Source organism: Hippoglossus stenolepis, chromosome 21 (assembly GCF_022539355.2).
Source record: "Hippoglossus stenolepis isolate QCI-W04-F060 chromosome 21, HSTE1.2, whole genome shotgun sequence".
Taxonomy (NCBI): domain Eukaryota; kingdom Metazoa; phylum Chordata; class Actinopteri; order Pleuronectiformes; family Pleuronectidae; genus Hippoglossus; species Hippoglossus stenolepis.
The window spans coordinates 3,009,015-3,027,595 of NC_061503.1; the positions used below are offsets into that span (position 1 = coordinate 3,009,015).

At 40.6% G+C, this 18,581-nt stretch overlaps 1 protein-coding gene across 1 annotated transcript in view; it reads left to right on the plus strand.

The window, feature by feature from the left end:
* ca10a (carbonic anhydrase Xa) overlaps positions 1–17,658 on the plus strand; it is a 242,363-nt gene extending 224,705 nt beyond the window's left edge. The window contains exons 6-9 of the mRNA XM_035144864.2: positions 4,574–4,646; positions 9,100–9,254; positions 9,837–10,011; positions 16,701–17,658. Coding sequence (XP_035000755.1) covers positions 4,574–4,646; positions 9,100–9,254; positions 9,837–10,011; positions 16,701–16,723 — 426 coding nt within the window. The 3' untranslated portion in view covers positions 16,724–17,658. The remainder of the gene's footprint in view (positions 1–4,573; positions 4,647–9,099; positions 9,255–9,836; positions 10,012–16,700) is intronic.
* Positions 17,659–18,581: the final 923 nt, after the last annotated feature.

The window sequence follows — 18,581 nt, forward strand, 5'->3', positions numbered from 1 at the left end:
GCCAACGTCCTCAGCACTGTGAACACCAAGGCTGAGAAGTCAAAGGGACCATCCTTGAGTCTTGAAGAGCCAGAGGAGACGCTGACCCAGGTCAACCCTCCTCGATTCTCCCATCTAACCAGCAGAAGAGTGCGTAGGAGGGAAAATCCATTCATTGCTTAGGTGCTGTACATCTGACAAACACAAAGGGCAAAGTTTGTAAAGAGGTTTCAGAAGGCAACAAAATTTGGAAAATAAAGTTTGGATCATTAGTAAGAGTTGTTTCGAGGCTAGCAACATGTTAACCTGATCTGAATATGAGAATCTGCGCTAGATATCTGGTAAAGAAGCCTGTGTAAAAACCTGATGGTCAAACAAATTAAATTAACAACCACAGTGTTAGTGACATCCAATCTAATCTGTTCTATTGATTCATATTTGATTTACTTCAAATTTTTGGAAACCTGAAAATACTATAGCCAGCGTACCCTGCATTAAGTATTACACAAATTCAGTAGCTGTGGTGTGGTTATTATGTTCTCAACTACAACAGCTGAGCATTTGGGATTTAAACTGCTTCTCACCTCTGGCTAGCTTCTTCTCTGTCGCAGCAACAGATAAGGGTAATTGGTTTCATAGTACCTTATGCCATGCCAGCAAATAAATCTATAGTATTGTAAAAAATATCATGAAACAGTTTTTTTTTTTTTTTCAGAAGGAGCTATAGCAGTAAAAAATAAAACACATCTGGAAGCAGTGTCTTGCATAGTATGGTGACTTTTTTCATCATCTTTATTATTTTATTTCCTGCTGGTCTCAGGCCAGTACGACTGAACTGAAACCAATGGAGAATCTTTTCAAACAAACCTTAAAATGTTTTTTTTACAGAAAATCATTAAATTACCATCATTGTCACTTACTGTCTAAATACAACCTCTGCAGTTTTCAAAATCTCATTCTGTTTTCAGAAGTACGATTGGTATTTAGGATCATGCACAACGCTGCTCCGCCAGATTTTTTTCTGCTCCGCTCGGAGCAAATGAGCAGAACATCTCGATCTGCTCTAAATTCAGACTTAAACTTCCCTCTGCGGGGGACTGCCTTTGTGCAATCTGCTTTCTCATTTACGGCCCTCAAACATTGGAATATGCTTCCAGCTCAGCTTAAAATTTGCACAGACTTTCACTCCCCGTGGTTTAAAAAAAATGTTTCAAATTTATTTAAATTTTCTCTGTCATGTCAACAATAATTTGAAAGTGATTCAGATTTTTTATTGTATTTAATTGCAATTTTTCAATATATTGAATGAATGTGCTGGTATATGCTGATGTGTACTCGTAGATTTTTTCTGTATAACTTATAAATTGTATGTAAATTAATGTTTTAGTAGTTTTAGCTTTAGCGTGTACCTGCCCAAGGTCTGCAGATGGAGATTAGCTGAAATCTTGCATAAATCATCTCTTCTCATTTTGAGATTAATGTTTTTGTGCATTGTCCTTGTTTAAAAAACATAAAAAAGAATATATACCCTTGTTTCAGCAACTAAGCACGTTCATGCATGTTTTTTTAAAACATAGGCGAACCTGCTATGAAAGGATTTTCCTTTCCCTTTGCCAGTAGACACCTTAGCTTTCTGTTGTCATGTTCAAGATGGAAAACAGGGTTAGAAAACAGTGGAAAGCAGGATGGTGGTCAGTGACTGTATTACAGTGGTTACATTTTTATATCTTTCACTTGACTTCCCCCAGACTCAACTGACCAACAGACGGTTATGAGTTTATATCAGAAATCAGATCTGCATCAGAAACAGGTTTTAAATCCTAGGGTAATTAGACCAACCTTTTTTACATTTCCCCATGTGTCTTATGTTGTCATGCCATCAACATTCAGAAGGGGAAAATCTTTCTTCCATCTTGTACTTGCCAATTTGTACTATAAGTTTATAAACCAACACATTGTTGAGTGATTTAGAATTGTTTTGATTTAAAAGTAGTAATAGTGTTTGTGGTCACCAATGTGTAAAATGTCTAAAACTATTTAGACTAAACCTTTGTGAAACAGTTATACCAAAAAGGACCTAACTATTTTACAACACTATGTTGATCTACTTTTTTTCACCCCTTCAAAAAATACATAGAGCACAACATTCAGTGAAGGTCGTTGCAAAAGTTGTTGAAATTACCAACGCAATTCGCATTGCAAATTCAGAGGTAGTGACGTCCAGGGAAGACAATTTTGTTCATGCCTTTTGCGGTTTTATCCAAAGAACCCATGAAAAAACACAATCACGCTCACACATGACCACTCACCTGCCAACCACTCACACACCCACCCAGCTGACTGTTTGATCAAGTCACTCTGTAGTAGTGTGGTGCAGGTAATTATCCAAATTTTTGTTCAGAGCAGGAGGTTCTTTTTCCTACTTTTCACAGACTTGTGCTTTATAACTTTCCGATCTCACCACTGTGACTCAAAATGCCAGGAATACCCCCCACCACCTATTCTAGGCATGGAGTCGTGAGGCACGATTTAGGACAGCAGTGGGTGACTGCAGCTCCGTGAGAAACTGGTGAAAACTAAACTCTCAGTCCACAGACAGACATTGGGGTCGGATTTTACAGAGAATGGAAAGGCCATTTCTCCCAATGAAGCACCCACTTCAATGTTGACTGATGTAACAGAGAGAAACATGTGGATCTTTAAAATGTGTCTCATGGTTATCCTGTGTCTGACCATGAGGCCCTACGGCTGTAGTTCTCTCCCACCTAATGTGAGGACATTCCTGGAATGGAAGAGACAGGATAACTGAATTGCCCTTGGCTGCTTTTCTAAGAAAGCAACCAAATGGAAAGAAACAGAAAGTAGGAAAACTAAGCAGCTTGAGTTTCTGGTAGAGCTAAAGTAATTTCAGTTGCAGGGAGAGGAGGACAAGGACAAGGACAAGCACATCTCGTTTTGCTCACTTTGCCCAAACACATCTCATTGAGTAAGGTATAGATGGCGTTAGGGAAAGAAGAGTCTAAGAATGGCAGGGGAGTATGATGTGCTTCCTTTAACAATTAGCAAGCATGTCTCTGAGTTGGGAACTGCCCCACGCATCTCGTACTTCACTGAACATTGAAGAATTGAAAATGCCTCTCACCTATTGGAGTCATTTAACTTGGTGCAGTTTATGGGTCAAGTTTCTTTAGTCTTGTTTGTGTGTGTGTGTGTGTGTGTGTGTGTGTGTGTGTGTGTGTGTGTGTGTGTGTGTGGTCCAGGTATTACTCGTGTTTTGGGTATTCTTCTTCATGGGGACAAAAAGCAAGATCTATAATTTTTAAAGTGATGTTTTAAGGTTAGGTTTTGGTTAAGATTAGGGTTAAGGTTTAGATTAAGGTTGGGGTTAGGCAAGTAGTAACTATGGTTAAGTTTGGAGTAAGTCTTGAGGAACTCAATGTAAGTCAATGTAAAGTCATCTGAAGTCACGGAGACGTGACTGTGTGTGTGTGTGTGTGTGTGTGTGTGTGTGTGTGTGTGTGTGTGTGTGTGTGTGTGTGTGTTGGTGTGTGTGTAAGTAATTAAGTAAGTTTGCATTACTAAACATCTGTCCCACTTGTTTGCAACACCAATTAAAGACCTGTGTTAGTTAAATTATTTTTAAAAATCCAGCTGTCTCATTTCTAAAATGTAGTTTGCAAAGACGTCACCAACAAAAAAAAGTATATGTAAAGACAACAACTTTGAGGCAGCTGTGGCCCTGGAGGTAGAGCGGCTCATCCAATAACCAGAAGGACGACAGTTTGATCCCAGTCTCCCCCATTCCCTACCTCGACCCAATCCTGTGCCGAAGTGTACATGGGCAAGATACTGAGTGTGTGTCTGATGTGTCATAGAGAAATATGACTGTATGAATGTGTGTGGGTGAATGGAAAAACTGTACCGCAAAGCGCGTTAAAACTCGATATAAATACAGACCATATTTAAATACTCAGCATGTCCTGTATCCAAACACATGAAGTACATAAAGTACAATCATCCATCTTCTCATTTAACTCTCTGAAATATGACTTTAATGGGAAGTTAAATGTTCACTTTCTTTTCTTTTGGCCCTGTTACATTGCTGTGACCCCGTTGTGGTGGCAGGGGAGAGGCTACATGTAGCTTAAGGAAAAATGGATGGTAACATTCAGCAGGGTCGCTGGATCCTGGCACGTTCATCCCTGATAGACTGAAACTTGTTTTGATCCTCTATGAAGATGCTTTAGAGCAAAAGCACAATGTATTTGTTTTCTAAAAAGATGGAATATGATTCGTCATGGCAACAGTGTGTGGCTGTGAGCTGTTTCTAATGGTGTCTTGAAAACAGTGGGAGCCTTTGTTTTCCAGAAGGCAAAGCAGCAGTAGAGGAGAGTGTGGGAGCTTCTGACGGTGCAAAATACATCAGTGGGTTTAGATATTTCATGAGCGTTAAATGTGATGGGTAAAAAAATACACTGGCATTATCCTTCAGATGCTGGACTAAGTCAATTGAATTGAGTTTATTTTTCAGTTGTCAGTTTATTACTTTTTCAAGTGTAACATAAACCCTTTTCTTCCTGTCCCTTTAATCCAGATTGCAGAGGCATCGAACTCGTTCCTGAATCGAATGCTGAACAGAGACACCATAACAAGAATAACATATAAAAGTAAGTGACTATGAAGAAATCTAAATGTCGAATAATCTGTACCACTACCACCACTTTACTGTTCAATAAACCTGCAACTTCGTATTGGGCTGTTAGCTTAGCCTGTGTTAATGCTCCTCAAACAGATGTACAATTTACTGTTCTCTCTTTTTATTGTTTGTATGCTGGATGTTGTGTGCAGAGCTTTTTATAAACAGTCTATGGTGCAGAGTGAAGTTAGAAAACTTTGTGTTCATCCTACCTGGTTTATCTGAAATGATTTCATAGTCAATGTTTTTCACTGTTTGTGTGTGTGGCTTACATGTCAGTTTGAATGCTATTTATTTTTTTATAGCCAGAGGTCTTTTAAGCCATCAACACAATCTTCAGACCCAAGTTCACAACTTCAAAATAAAACCTCTGTATTTCAGCTTCATACATAGCATTGCAGACACAAAATGAACGTTGTGCTCTTACTTTGTATACAAATTGATATGAATGCTGCTGCCATGAAGGAGATTCGTACCCGCGACACCAATGAATGTCTGATGAAAAAAAAATAATCTAGCAGCGATTCGGACTCGTGGTTTGACCCAGCTGCTGTAGTTTATCTGAGAATGTAGAACTCGTTCAACTCAGGCCACAGACTGAAGGCACACTGCCCCGCCCCCACTGGCTGCTGCAGAGCACCCTGTTTATACAAATTTTTGTAATATTGTGTCCAAATTGCATCAAATTCCCACTGCAACAAATCCATCAAGTTTGAAGATGATCGGATGAGCGCTTTTTGAGAAAATTAAAGGACAGACAGAAATACAGATAGTCTGGATAGTAGGATACTGCATCCCTCTCAACACAGCCCCCCGCTGACTTCTTCAACATGTAAAGACCACAACAACTGTGACCGCTAAGCCATTCTGAGATATCGTGGGCTATGATTGGAAAGGTGCTGTTTGAGGGAGGACTTTACCAAACAGTCAATTGTTCATCAATCAAATAGGTTTTACTTTAACAGGCGCCTTGCTTTTTGTCTCTCTCCAAGCATCATTTTTTTTATTTCAAAGTGACAGTTCAAGGGATGCTGCGGAACGGGGATGATGAGAGGCCTGCATGAGAACTCTTGATAGCTGGAGGAGGATGTTGGTGAGGAAGCATGTTAGGCAGCAGTCGACAGCCGCTCTCCCGAGGATTCCCTCCGCCAGCCTGCCATGGTGCAGAAGCAGCATCGGCACAGAGATGGCCCGGGGCTATCTTGAAAAAAGAGACAAATAATTGGATTAATGGGGGGAGCAGTGAGTAGCTGCATAAACACACTGACCCCTTGTGGCAGGGAGGAGTCTCAGAGGCACTGAGCGGCGCAAGAGGCTGCCGGCGAGGGTTGGTGGGGTTGCTCCTCGGGGTCCAGCTGGAGGAGCTGAAGAGGAGCATGGATTCTGACAGCTGTCAAAACTCCCTTAGATACACCGTGTCACACCCACTGACACACACACACACACACACACACACACACACACACACACACACACACACACACACACACACACACACACACACACACACACACACACACACACACAGAGTCGCACACTGCCCCCTCAAGCTTATGAGTCCTTAAGCACATCCCCTCTCAGCCAGTAATGCTGCCTGACTAACTCTTTTTTAAAAGCACATATGTGAACACATCCACACCATCCAAAGAGAATTATTTATCTCAGCCACACCATCAAAGATCAGTGATAGATCTGTTCTTCAGCTTTTGTAGGTGGAGGCGTAATAGCATATAGAGCAGAACAGAGAACAGGGATTTTGTCAGTTTAAGCTGGCCCTTCTCATAAATTAATATTATTTTCATGAATACTCTTTACAAGGTGCAGTATGTAATAGTGATGCAGAACACAATAGAATTCGCATTAAAGCTGCAATGGTCCACCACACTGACCCCCATCAAAAATACGCAGCCCATTTGTCAGCAGAGGCCCAAGAGATGACAAGTTATTGGGAGCATGCTATTGAAGTGTGAAGAGGAGGAGAGAGAGTTGCAGTCTGTCTAATTAGAGTCCTGACAGTGGAGACAGTTTGGATAAAAGAGCTTTTGTGCTGCATCACCAGCAGCCCGTCATTCACAGAACAGTAAATGATATGTGTGGATAAGAAGTGGGAGAAAATGTTTTGAAAGATGAGCTCAGTGTGTGATGAGGGGGGGGGTTAGTTTATTGTGTGCAAGCTAAGAGGAGAGTGTAGTCTATTAAGTTCCCACAAAAAAAAACTCAGTGTTTAGTGACCAACCCAGACATGATTATTGAAATTACTCCTCATCTGCTCCTTTTATTTTTCAAATACACTATATCCTCTATATACTCCCATCAAAATGCTATAGAGATTTTGATGCCATAATACTGTAACAATCCAACGTAGACTTACCACAAGCTACAAGATCGTGAAACAATGCTATATGCTCTTGTTAATGCCACAAGTCTATATAATAACAACTGCGTTTGAAAAAAAACGTGTTCTATTCGCGATGTCAAGGAGAAATACTACACTACCCACAATCCTCAGGTAAAATAGCCATGTCTCTGATTGGTGGAGCTCCCTGTTAATATGGAAATGTGGAAATCATGTCATCTACGATCAGATCGTTCAGTGTTACTACACTAGCTTGTTAAACTATACTCCATATGAAATACTATACACATACATATGAGATACAAACAAATATATTGCAACACTATATTAACAAAAATCACAATGGTTTATGGGAAGTGTTGTTCCTTCACTCTTAAAATAATTGTGTGCACCGAACCTTTGCCTTTCTTTCTTTTTCCCAATATGTTTTTTGCTCCAAATCAAACGTTTTATGGTCACGATTAATCTCATATCTGGTTGTCCTGGCGCCAGGATTAAAAAGGATTTTATGAAATGTCAATGGAGAAAATGAATGTGAAACTTCCTCAACACACAGTTGTGTATTATAACAGTGGGCAGTCAACAGCATCTATTACATTTTTGTATATCTGTGTGTGTGTGTGTGTGTGTGTGTGTGTGTGTGTGTGTGTGTGTGTGTGTGTGTGTGTGTGTGTGTGTGTGTGTACCAGCCTTGTGACTGGTAATCTGCCTATGCTGTTTCCCACATTAAAGGGATAGTTCACTGAAAAATGAAAATTCACTCATCATCGACTCACCACAGTGCCGATGGAGGGGTGGATGAAGTGTTTGAGTCCTCAAAACCTTTCTGGGGTCAAATTTGTAGTTGCAGAATCCAATCCAATCAATGGTGACTCCTCCTTCAGACGTAACAAGAGAAAAAACACAACATGCCTCCATACTGCTCCTGTGGTGTCATCCAATTATCCACAAGCCCCGACATTCACATTTGACTCAAAACAACGTCATTTACATTGTGTTTTAAGCCTAAATGTGCACTGATATCTTCCAACAAGGTGCATTCACGGACCGTCAGATGTGCTAACATCTGCTAGTTTAGCCTCTTCTGGTGGACTTTTAGGATTAAAACACTATGTAAATGACCTCATTTCGAGTCAATATGAATGTCGTGGCTTGCGGAAACTTGGGTGACACCACACGAGCAGTATAGAGGCATTTTATGTTTTTTCTGTTGTTTTATTACATCTAAAGACTTCAATTGTATTGGATTCTGCTATAACAAAGTTTACCCCTGAGATTCTGATAATATACTGATAACACTGATAATATAAACATACTGATCATAGTAGCTTTAATAGAAGTCCCATGTACCAAATTGCTAAGAAAATTCCCTGCACAAAGGTTCTTGAGCATGTGGGGGAATATAAACACCCAGGTTATATCTCCATGCATGTGTGTGTTACTACACTGTGGTTCACAACCTGGCCACTTGGGCCCTATTATCTAATGACTAATTTAATTAACATCTGTCTGTCTGTCTATGTGGAATGCATATCTCGGCAAATGTTAATTGTATCTGCTTCATACATGGCATGTTTCTTGTTAATGGCCAAGGGAAGTGGATTGTCAAATTTGGTGCGATTATGATCATGTGATACTTTCAATAATAATAAAAATCGTATCATCAGGCAAACTGTGCCATCAGTCTGTGGACTGAGTTGAAAATGTCTTCTTCAACGACCTTGGATAAACTACAGCAGTGGTCAGCAATTGTGCAATCATATCTGTCCTGCCAGATCATTTTCATAATTGGATTATTTTTTTCACTGACTGACACAGACCCTCTCTGGTGTTTCGGGTACTAATCTCAATCATTGCACCATCAAGCCAGCTTTTATTTTGAAAAGTTGTGAACCTGGGTCCAAAGATTGTGGCCATGTTTCACAGAAATTAATCACAAATTGTTTGTTTTTCCTCATTCTTCTCTAATGTTTTGTGAAATACTTATTTTACCTTTGCAGGCCTGTTAAAAAACTACAGTGCTGTATCATCCTCTTGTTAATACATAATAATCCCCTTCTCCCTGCAGATGACGCGTATCTACTGACTGGCCTGAACATAGAGGAGATTTACCCAGACACAAGTAGTTTCATCACATATGAGGGATCGATGACCATCCCTCCGTGCTTTGAGACGGTCACATGGCTCCTGATGAACAAGCCTGTGTATCTCACACGTATGCAGGTGAGCCTTCGCCACCAATCCACACCTGAAATAAGGATGTTTCTCTGCTGTAGAGACATGCCTATGGATGACCATTAGTGTCACAGATTTGGTTATAAATAATGTCATCAATTAATAATTTATTGTAAAATTAATATATACATTCATAAATTTGCATATCAATATATGAATCGTTAAATAAAAGAACAAAATTCCATTCGATCTTTTCATGGAAAATAAAGAGCAGAATTATGAATAATTTATATATAAACTATGAATGTCAATTAATGGTTCAAATTGCAAATATAAAAAAAATTTGTTAAAAGAATATTGCTTCATTCAAGTTCTCATATGTAACATTTAATAATTTGTAAATTCATTAATGGTTTCTTTTATTACACAATAAATCATGAATTAAAGAAAAGGTTATGTCAGCTCAATAATCATGCTTTTACTCTGAAATGTTCTCCCTCTGGCGAATCCCTCATCCTGTCTGTCTGAAAAATAATGCAGTGAATTCACGCCAGGCTCACATTTCAATGGTGCCTATGCATACTTTTCTCTTCTCTTTGTCTCTTTCCCTGTCTCCCTATTATATTTAAGATGCACTCTTTGCGCCTGCTGAGCCAGAACCAGCCATCTCAGATCTTCCTTAGCATGAGCGACAACATTCGCCCGGTCCAGCCGCTGAACAACCGCTGCATCCGCACCAATATCAACTTCAGCATGCAGGGCAAGGACTGCCCCAACAACCGGGTCCAGAAGCTCCAGTACCGAGGTAGAACTGACAAACTAATTCCCACTGATGCTTGTTTATCTCTGTCTCCATCGTGCAGCTACATGATAGGACTGCATTTAGGTAGCACTGTTGTCGCCTTGACGACCACTCAAAGCACTTTACACCATGAGCCACTTTCACCCATCCTTGTAAACATTCATCCAGTGCATCGGGTGCAGTTTCTTGCACAAGCACACTTCAACATGTACGGACCTTGGGATCAAACCACCAACCTTCCCTTTAGTGGATGGCCCACTCTTCCTCTTGAACCACAGCTTCATTTCATTAGTCAACACATTATATTCATCACCCTAATAGGTGTTCACCAAATATTATATACTCTGATGTAAAATTCTATGTTTTTTAGATTGTGGATATTCCTATACAAGTGGCCATCGTCTATTGTTTATGATAATTATGCACTCAACAAAGGATTTGTGGAGATCTGAAAATATGCCAACATCACTACAACATAATCCGGCAGAGCAAGGAATAAGAGTGAGATGGGCTGTAAACAAGACAACAGTTCAGCCAGAGTAAACCTACAGTGGCCGAGTCCTCTCACACGAGCACTTTAACAGAAATCACCAATGCCAAAGCCACACAATGGATGTTGACCATGAAACTGTGGATGAATGTGAGTTAAGAGAGCCGTCATTTGTGAAAACTTTGAAAAGCCAGTCGCGATACAATAGTGTAACATTTTAAGTGGCAACTGGCTTGACTGGGTTTTCACAAATGACAGCCCTCTTGACCGCGGAAAGGGAAAAAAATTGACCGCAGAAAGTAACTCTGCTTGTTTCATTGTTGTCGCTAACCTCGAACCCAACCTCGAACTTAATATTGCAGCTTGGTAACTAAAAATTAATGAAATGTGGCTGAGGGGTGGAGTGGTCGTCCTCCAACCAGAAGGTCAACGGTCCAACCTCAGTCTTCCCCCATCTGCATGCCAAAGTGTCCTTGGGCAAGATACTGAACCCCTAAATGGCCCCTCATAGATGTTGAATGCACTAATTGTAAGTCGCATTGGATTAAAGTATCAGCCAAACGGCATGTAAAATTGTAATTTTGTATTATATACGTTATGGAAAACAAGACAGTAATGGAGAAATACTATGATCCATAATAAGGTACTGTCTTTGTGATAATGCGAAGAATATCTTCCCCATTACTTGAGGGTAAGATAGTTTAAACAGTCATTGTTAATGTTTATCTTTGGAGTAGTGTCTGCACTGAACTCACTCCAGTGTGACTGACCGTCCACTCAAACACCACAGCTGCTGAGTCAAATGGTCACTAACATGATTATTGTTCCCCCGACTTTCCTGCCCCTCCACTCTCATCTGTCTTTAACCCTCTCACTGGCAATCTTTCTCATAAACACACTAATGACACAGCGCACAGCTTCCCATCCACATAATGGCAGGAACTACCTGGTGAAAATTGAAAAACAGTCATTCATAGAGAGCCCCAGACTCAAGCCAATAAAGCTCGCACTCTACTATATTGGATCTCTCCCTAGCTAAACATTTTATATTAATGATTCTATTTCTGAGCATGGTCTCAGCTTTTTGTTTTGAACTGAAACCTGAATGACTTCATCTTTCTCAGTCACTTAGTCTTCTCCTCATTTCACTTTTTCATCTTCCAGTGGACACACTTAAAAGAGGAGGTGGTAGTTTCACCTTTCACCTCATGTTCCTTTTAGAAATGTTCTAACACACAGTAGAATACTGAGAAAAGCTCAACTCACTGTGACCCTCTACCCCCTCCCAAAAAAGGATGCAACTTTTTAAAGATTTTATGTCCAGTGTTCCGATCAGTCATTATAAAATAATTTTCCTCTGATTACTGACACTGATTCAAAGTTATTACGAGAGGTATTGATATTGATTGCAAATCTGGTAAATACCTTTCATCCATAGATAACTGGCTTAACCAATTAACTTGTTGACAACGTTAATGATCAATTGATATTTTCATGAGGTACAATTCAACACAAAAGAACACAACTAATTTACAAATCATGGAAAACTGCTGTAATTTATCAGCTGAAAATAATTAGTTGAAAAGCTGAGAGAAGATGGAGAGGAAGGAAATTGTTCCCTTTATCATCTTTCAACTTTGAATTGTCAATAACGCCGACAGTAAAGAGAGACAAGCCCATTTCAAGTTAATTTCAGAAGACTAACCCCAGAGTGCTTTCTTCCATAACTGACATTGTTTTAAATCGATAACCCGTTCCCAGTCTTCATAACAACGAATTTGGTGATGGATTTATAAAACACTGTCAGTTTTGGAAGAAAGCACTCCCCCAAGAAACGATAGTAAACTGCTGTCTTAATTAAGGCATCTTCCCCCGCAGGTTGTTAAACGTCAGAGCTCAAACCTCTAATTTCTAATCTGCCTCTTGCAGCAGAGAAATATTGTGGATTCTAAAAGCATGGCCGTCTTTACCTAAAGGGATAGTTCACTGAAAAATGTTAATTCACACATTATCTACTCACCACTGTGCCGATGAAGGGGTTGGTGAAGTGTTTGAGTCCACAAAACACTTCTGGAGTCTCAGGGGTAGACAGCGTTAAGTTGGGGGGCAACTTTAACTTTTTGCTGCGCTACGTTCTTACATATCCGAGAGTCATTGTGATTAATATGGCATTCCTCAAGGAAGCTTTGCTGGCCCATTGTAGTTTTCATTATACATGCTCCCACTTGGAAACACGATTAACCATCACCATGTCAACTACCATTTGAATGCTGATGACACAAATGCACACGTCTGTTTCCCCACATGGCCCCGGTGCGCTGCTTGCTCTCATTCCTTGTCTCACCGACTTTAATGGGTGGATGAGTAAAAACGTTTTTAAAATTAAATGAGAACTTAGAACACACATCACAAAATTGGGATTCCGACTGAGTGAGTTTAAATGTTTACCAAAAAAAAGCAACATCTAGTTGAACTGGAGTCAGAATCTTAACTGAAAAGAAAATGTATCACAGTTCTGCACTGCCTGAGACATTGAACAAGCTACCTTTACCTTTCAGAATGGATTTAAAGTTGTTTTACTTGTTTATGAAACTTTAAATGCCCCTGCATTTGAGATTTTCTTTAATATTATGTTCCAGACCAATCAGTATCTTCCTCCACTGCTTTTCTTTTTACATGTTCCTGATGTGCAATAACCTTTTCTTCAGTTTAGGTCTGGTTATACGTAGCCCCAAAATGAAGAATTGATTACATATCGATTACAACTCTGGGTAATTCAGTTACTTTGATTGTTAAAACAAAATGAAAAAAGTATAAAACTTTATACTTCATACCTTTCTATCTGTAATCAGTAGGTAAAAAGGGGAGTTCCACCAAAATGTAGCTGGAGTTAATGTTCATGACAAAACTGCACCATCCATACTGTGCTTCAGTCACTTAACAGTGAATGTGGGACAAGACACTAAAAAGGAGCTAACGGGCTGAGAATTCTCACATTTACTCAGTTTGTGGACTGCACCACCAGTGCAGCGCCATCGATCTCCCTCAGCCTACAAGATCCAAACACAACCTCGTTCATCTTCAGACCAAAAACATGAACCCATGTCAATGATCATCCCACCCCCGTCAAGACTGAAGGGGTTGTGATCTGAGGAGACATACACTGCTCTAAAAGACCACTTTCGATGTACTAACTGGAATGTATTTCCCATGCCTATTGGTGAGGCCATAGATGCACTGAAAGACAGGCTGTTCGACTTCTGTGTGGACAAATCTGCTTCAGCCAAAACAGTTTTCCCAAGAGCAAGCCCTGGGTGACCAGGGACATCAAAGCACTCCTAAAAGAGAAGAATAGAGCAGTCAGGTCAGGGAGCAGGGAGGCAGTAAATAGGATCCAGAAAAAGCCGTCAGTGAATATCAGACAAGGAAAGGAAGCCTGTAAGAGGAAGATGGAGCAGAGGCTGAGGCAGACCAGGAAGGTCTGGAGAGGAAGAAGCACCATCATTGGTTACAGGGACTGCAGTCAGATGGTCACAATGACAGAGCCAATGAGCTTAAGTGTTTCTTCAATAGATTTGACATGTAGCCTGACATTGTCCACTTTGATCAATATCCACCCATCAACGGTGACACCACTGTTGTCCATTCCGGCGCACCAGGTGATAAGGGTGCCTCTATGGGCAAGGTCCAACGCTTTAGTGGACGGGGGCAGAAGCCTGAAGGTGGCTGACATCAACAGACTCAAAAAGACTCAGAAGACTGGCTCAGTTCTAGGGGTGCATGTAGTTGTAGAGAGGACGATGGCATTAAGACTTTTCTCCATCATCAACAATGTTGGCCACCCTCTGAAGAGTACTCTGCTGAGCCAGAGGAGCACATACAGCCAGAGACTAACAGCCACCACTATTATTTTAGATGTACAACCCACACAGAAGCTGGGCCACTCACGCAACTGGCCTATTCCCAGCCTTGCTTGCTCTGAACAAAACACTATTTCCCAAGAGAGCGGAAGCTGGTGCTGTTGGCATGCTGCAACTTGACGCTTCCTGTTGGTGCTAGGTGCAGCACTTGATGTTTGTCAAATGCCGTGCAGCAGCACTGGGGCGGCAGTTGTGTTCTCGGCTGAAGAGCTCCACAGGAGGTCCTCCTTTCCTTTGGCCATTTCTCCTCTTTCAGCACATTTCCATCAGTATTCTGCTGCTAAACTACTTTAAATCATTGACCCACATTACACTTTTTTTTTATACAACTTGGCACATCACAGTAAATTTACTGTTAATGTACTTTTCCATTTTTGGACTTTTCCTTGCACATACATTTTTGCACATCTGCATTGTACATTGACTATTTTAAACAAGTATTTACTTATTTACTTCCTCTTTCCTAACTGAGCGTTGAGCAGTTGTAACAAAGATATTTCCCTGCAGGCATCATTAAAATATTCCTCAGTCTGATTTTAATTACGTATTTATATTCAGTTACATTTTTAAACTACCTGACAACCTCTCACTGCCTTTTGTCAGTGTCGGGGCTCCATGAGGTTACCTTTTTAGCAATGTTGCCCACATCCCAGCAGTCACTTTGATGAGAACAATATTTTATATTAATGATAGGAATAGTGGAAGGAACTTGAAACAATAAGGCCCAAGTTGCAGTATAGCAGAATTATAATTTAAAATGCATGGCAATTCTCTTCAAAGGTGTTAATTCGCTAAACCCAGATATGTTGTAGCTTCTGAGCTATTTACGTCCTGTGAACTTCTGACAAGATGTATATTTTGGTCATTAAGCAAAATGTATTTTCACTCGCTAAACTCAGCTTCAGGGGCGAACATTCCTCCTAAATCTCCCGATGTAATTTGTTTTAGAAACGGCATCTACATGAATTCCAGGGGATTATTGCTTGATCTGGGCTCACTATTATAATTGATGAACTTCATATCAAATGGGATTGCTGAGCTGAGAGTCAGCTGGTGGTTGTTAAAGTGAAGGAGAAAATGAAACGGCGGCACAAAGTGAGACGGCATGGACAGTCAGAACACCTGTTTGGCTCTGACTGACAGAACTGGCTAAAATCTGGCTTGTCACAGCTCACTGCAACCTGGGAGGTGTTGCCCGCAGTCTGTCATCTCCTCTGCTCTGTTTCAGCCAATATATCTGGTGCACAGAATGTTCCCTTTCACCCCTGAAGCGAAAATACGCTTAAGGCGAGAGGTAGCCCAAGTCTCCGCTAGTCACTGTGTTATTTTCCTCTTTTTCTTTTTTTGCCCCCAGGATTTGCTGTACTGTGGCGGACACGCATCATGATTGTCTTTCCGTCTGCATCTCTCTCTCTCTCTCTCTCTCTCTCTCTCTCTCTCTCTCTCTCTCTCTCTCTCTCTCTCTCTCTCTCTTTCTCTCATATTCTTTCCCTGTGCAGCTTGACTCAACCTTCTTTCGCACCTTAAAAGATGAAATTCTTATTCAGTGCAGCAGTTGTGGGGAGATTTCGAGCCTGCCCATCCACCTCAGACCCTCCTCAGCAAACAAACTTCGAAGAGCAAACCAGGAAATAAATAAATAAATAAAACAAAGACATAGAAAGCCAAATAAACATTTGCAGAACTGCTTGCTTAATTGTTTGGAGATTTGAAGGCCTTTGAAATGAACTTAAAAAGGGAAAATATATCTCTGATTATTTGTGTACTGTCAACCTTTAGAGCGCAAGCACCAAGACACAGTTGCCCCCCCCAGGGGAGGTCGGGAGCTAATAATGTTGTGTATGTATTTGTTTGTTTACTGTTTTATTTGTCACGCCCGATGAAAGGAAATATGATTATGATAGCACTCTCTTAATAAATCCCTTCTTTCACAGCAGAGAGGCTCCTTTTCATCGAATTACAATGTTTACTCGGGTTCTTGGCGTCTCCTTGTGCCCGGTATAATTTTCTGTCAAGGTTGCCATTCAAATCGTAATGAAAACAATTCAGACCCCACCCCCTCCCCTCCCCAAACAGCACCCACCTACCACCACTTACCAAGGCTCATTCATTCCATTCACTAGAGTGCCGTTCCTCTTTAAACTGTATGTAATTGCTAAAGATGAAATATGGTGCGTGTGCGTGTGCGTGTGTGTGTGTTGGGGGGGGGGAGCAGTTGAACTGTGGTGAGAGCCGCATATATAAATCACTATTCTCACTCCTGTCCTTCTCCTCTCTTCCAGTGAACGAGTGGTTGCTAAAGTAGCCTCCCTTGGATGAGCATGGAAAACGAGTGTCAGAGATGGAGAGCAGGAGCGGGACGAGGCGAGGGGAAGGAGGGGAGGACGGAGGAGGTGAACCCTGGTTTGAGGCTGCATCTCATCTAAGATTATTTCATGGCATTGTATAAAGACAAACACCAGACATTATCCGAATTAAGGGACTTTGCATTGCGAGCAAAGAGACTCCTCTTTTCATACATACAGAACTGTTTGAACCCTCGATCTAACACATGCTAACAAGTCCTTTCCCCCACTGTACGACTATATCTATACGGACATTTTGATACCAATACTTTTTTGGGAGAAAACAAAAAAAAAGACACTTGGAAAGAAACTTAAAAAAAAAAAAAAAGTTGAAGCATTTATTTGATAGCCTCCCAACCACTAGGACAACGTTGGGACTTTAAAGCCTTTGTACATAAAGATGTTGCTATCAACGGGAAAATCCAAGGACTAAGTCACTGCCCCCACCCTGCCGGTCAAGACTTAAAAGTGAAGTCACCTCGATTCACACGGACGTTTCATTACAGTCACGAACAAGGCATGCAGTCAGCGAAAAACCAACAGAGAGGGAACACCGCCTTACCTTGTCATTTTCCAAAACTAGAGTCATGTCATGGGAGACGAGTAAATATTTACAGGCTTTCTTACGGCCTCAGAGCAACCAGTGTCTTGGCCTCGTTTGTACATATTATAATTATCAATACTGCAGAAAAATCAATATGTAAAGAAACGTAATGAATTAACATTGAAAAGATATATCAAGAGGAGTTGAGAAATTTAAAAAGCTTGGCACACTTTGAATTCTGGAGCAGTTCTCAGTCTGAGCTGATGCCTTTTTTCTGTTTTATTGTTTACAATGGTCATACACTGTGTTTGAGTAATGTTATCAGCCCAATAAATGTGTCTGAAAAGTTCACTTTGGAAAATGCTTCACTATATGAGGATCTGACTTATTGTATCTGTACCTGTTTTGTACCGTTCCATATTAAATGTGTTGATATGTCAATATAACCCTTACAGGCGTGCTCAATAACGCCAGCACCACAGAGAAATCACCCGAGATCTCATGGTAGCGTTTCCTTGACAGAGCATCCGAAACAGCCCGGCTCACTTAGCGTTGTTTTCCGTGATACAGACAAAGCTTATCAGCCGCACACAGGGGAAGCTCTGTCAGGGTTACCGTGACTTGTCATGGTCTTTCAAATCACATCAGCAGCCATCGGGGGACAAAGAGGACAGGCCCCTGCCCCTCCTGTGCTGATGGAGGAGCACAATGCCTAACACAATGTTCTCTTTACAAGGAGCTGAGGAACAACTTCGTCGGGATCCTCTGCCTGGTTCACTATAAGTGGGTAATGTGGTGAAGGTTGAAGAAAGGGGAGAACACAACTCAAAGCAAGTAACAGATGTGGAACAGTTTAATGAGCAACTATACAAGACTGTAGTTATATAATAATAATAATTAGAAGGACACGTGTGTCCCCTAATGAAACCATGTTTAAATTTACAAAATCTGGATCTTTATATGGATCTACACCAAATGGCACCAACTCGTAAATATCAGTCCCCTAAATATGCCAGATCTTTCTCACCAAGATCCATGAATCTTTCTCTGGTAAATAAAAGAAAAATCTCTTAATATTAAAGAAAGTGAAAGTAAAAAAATCCTGTATCCACCCCCTGATCAAAATCCACACCTGAATTTAATGGGATCTTCCTTGGCTCACACCCCACTTCTCAACTAACTATGTAGATAAAAACAAACATCTTTGGCGGACGTAGCAATAATAATAATAATAATAATTATTATTATTATTATTATTATTAGTAGTAGTAGTA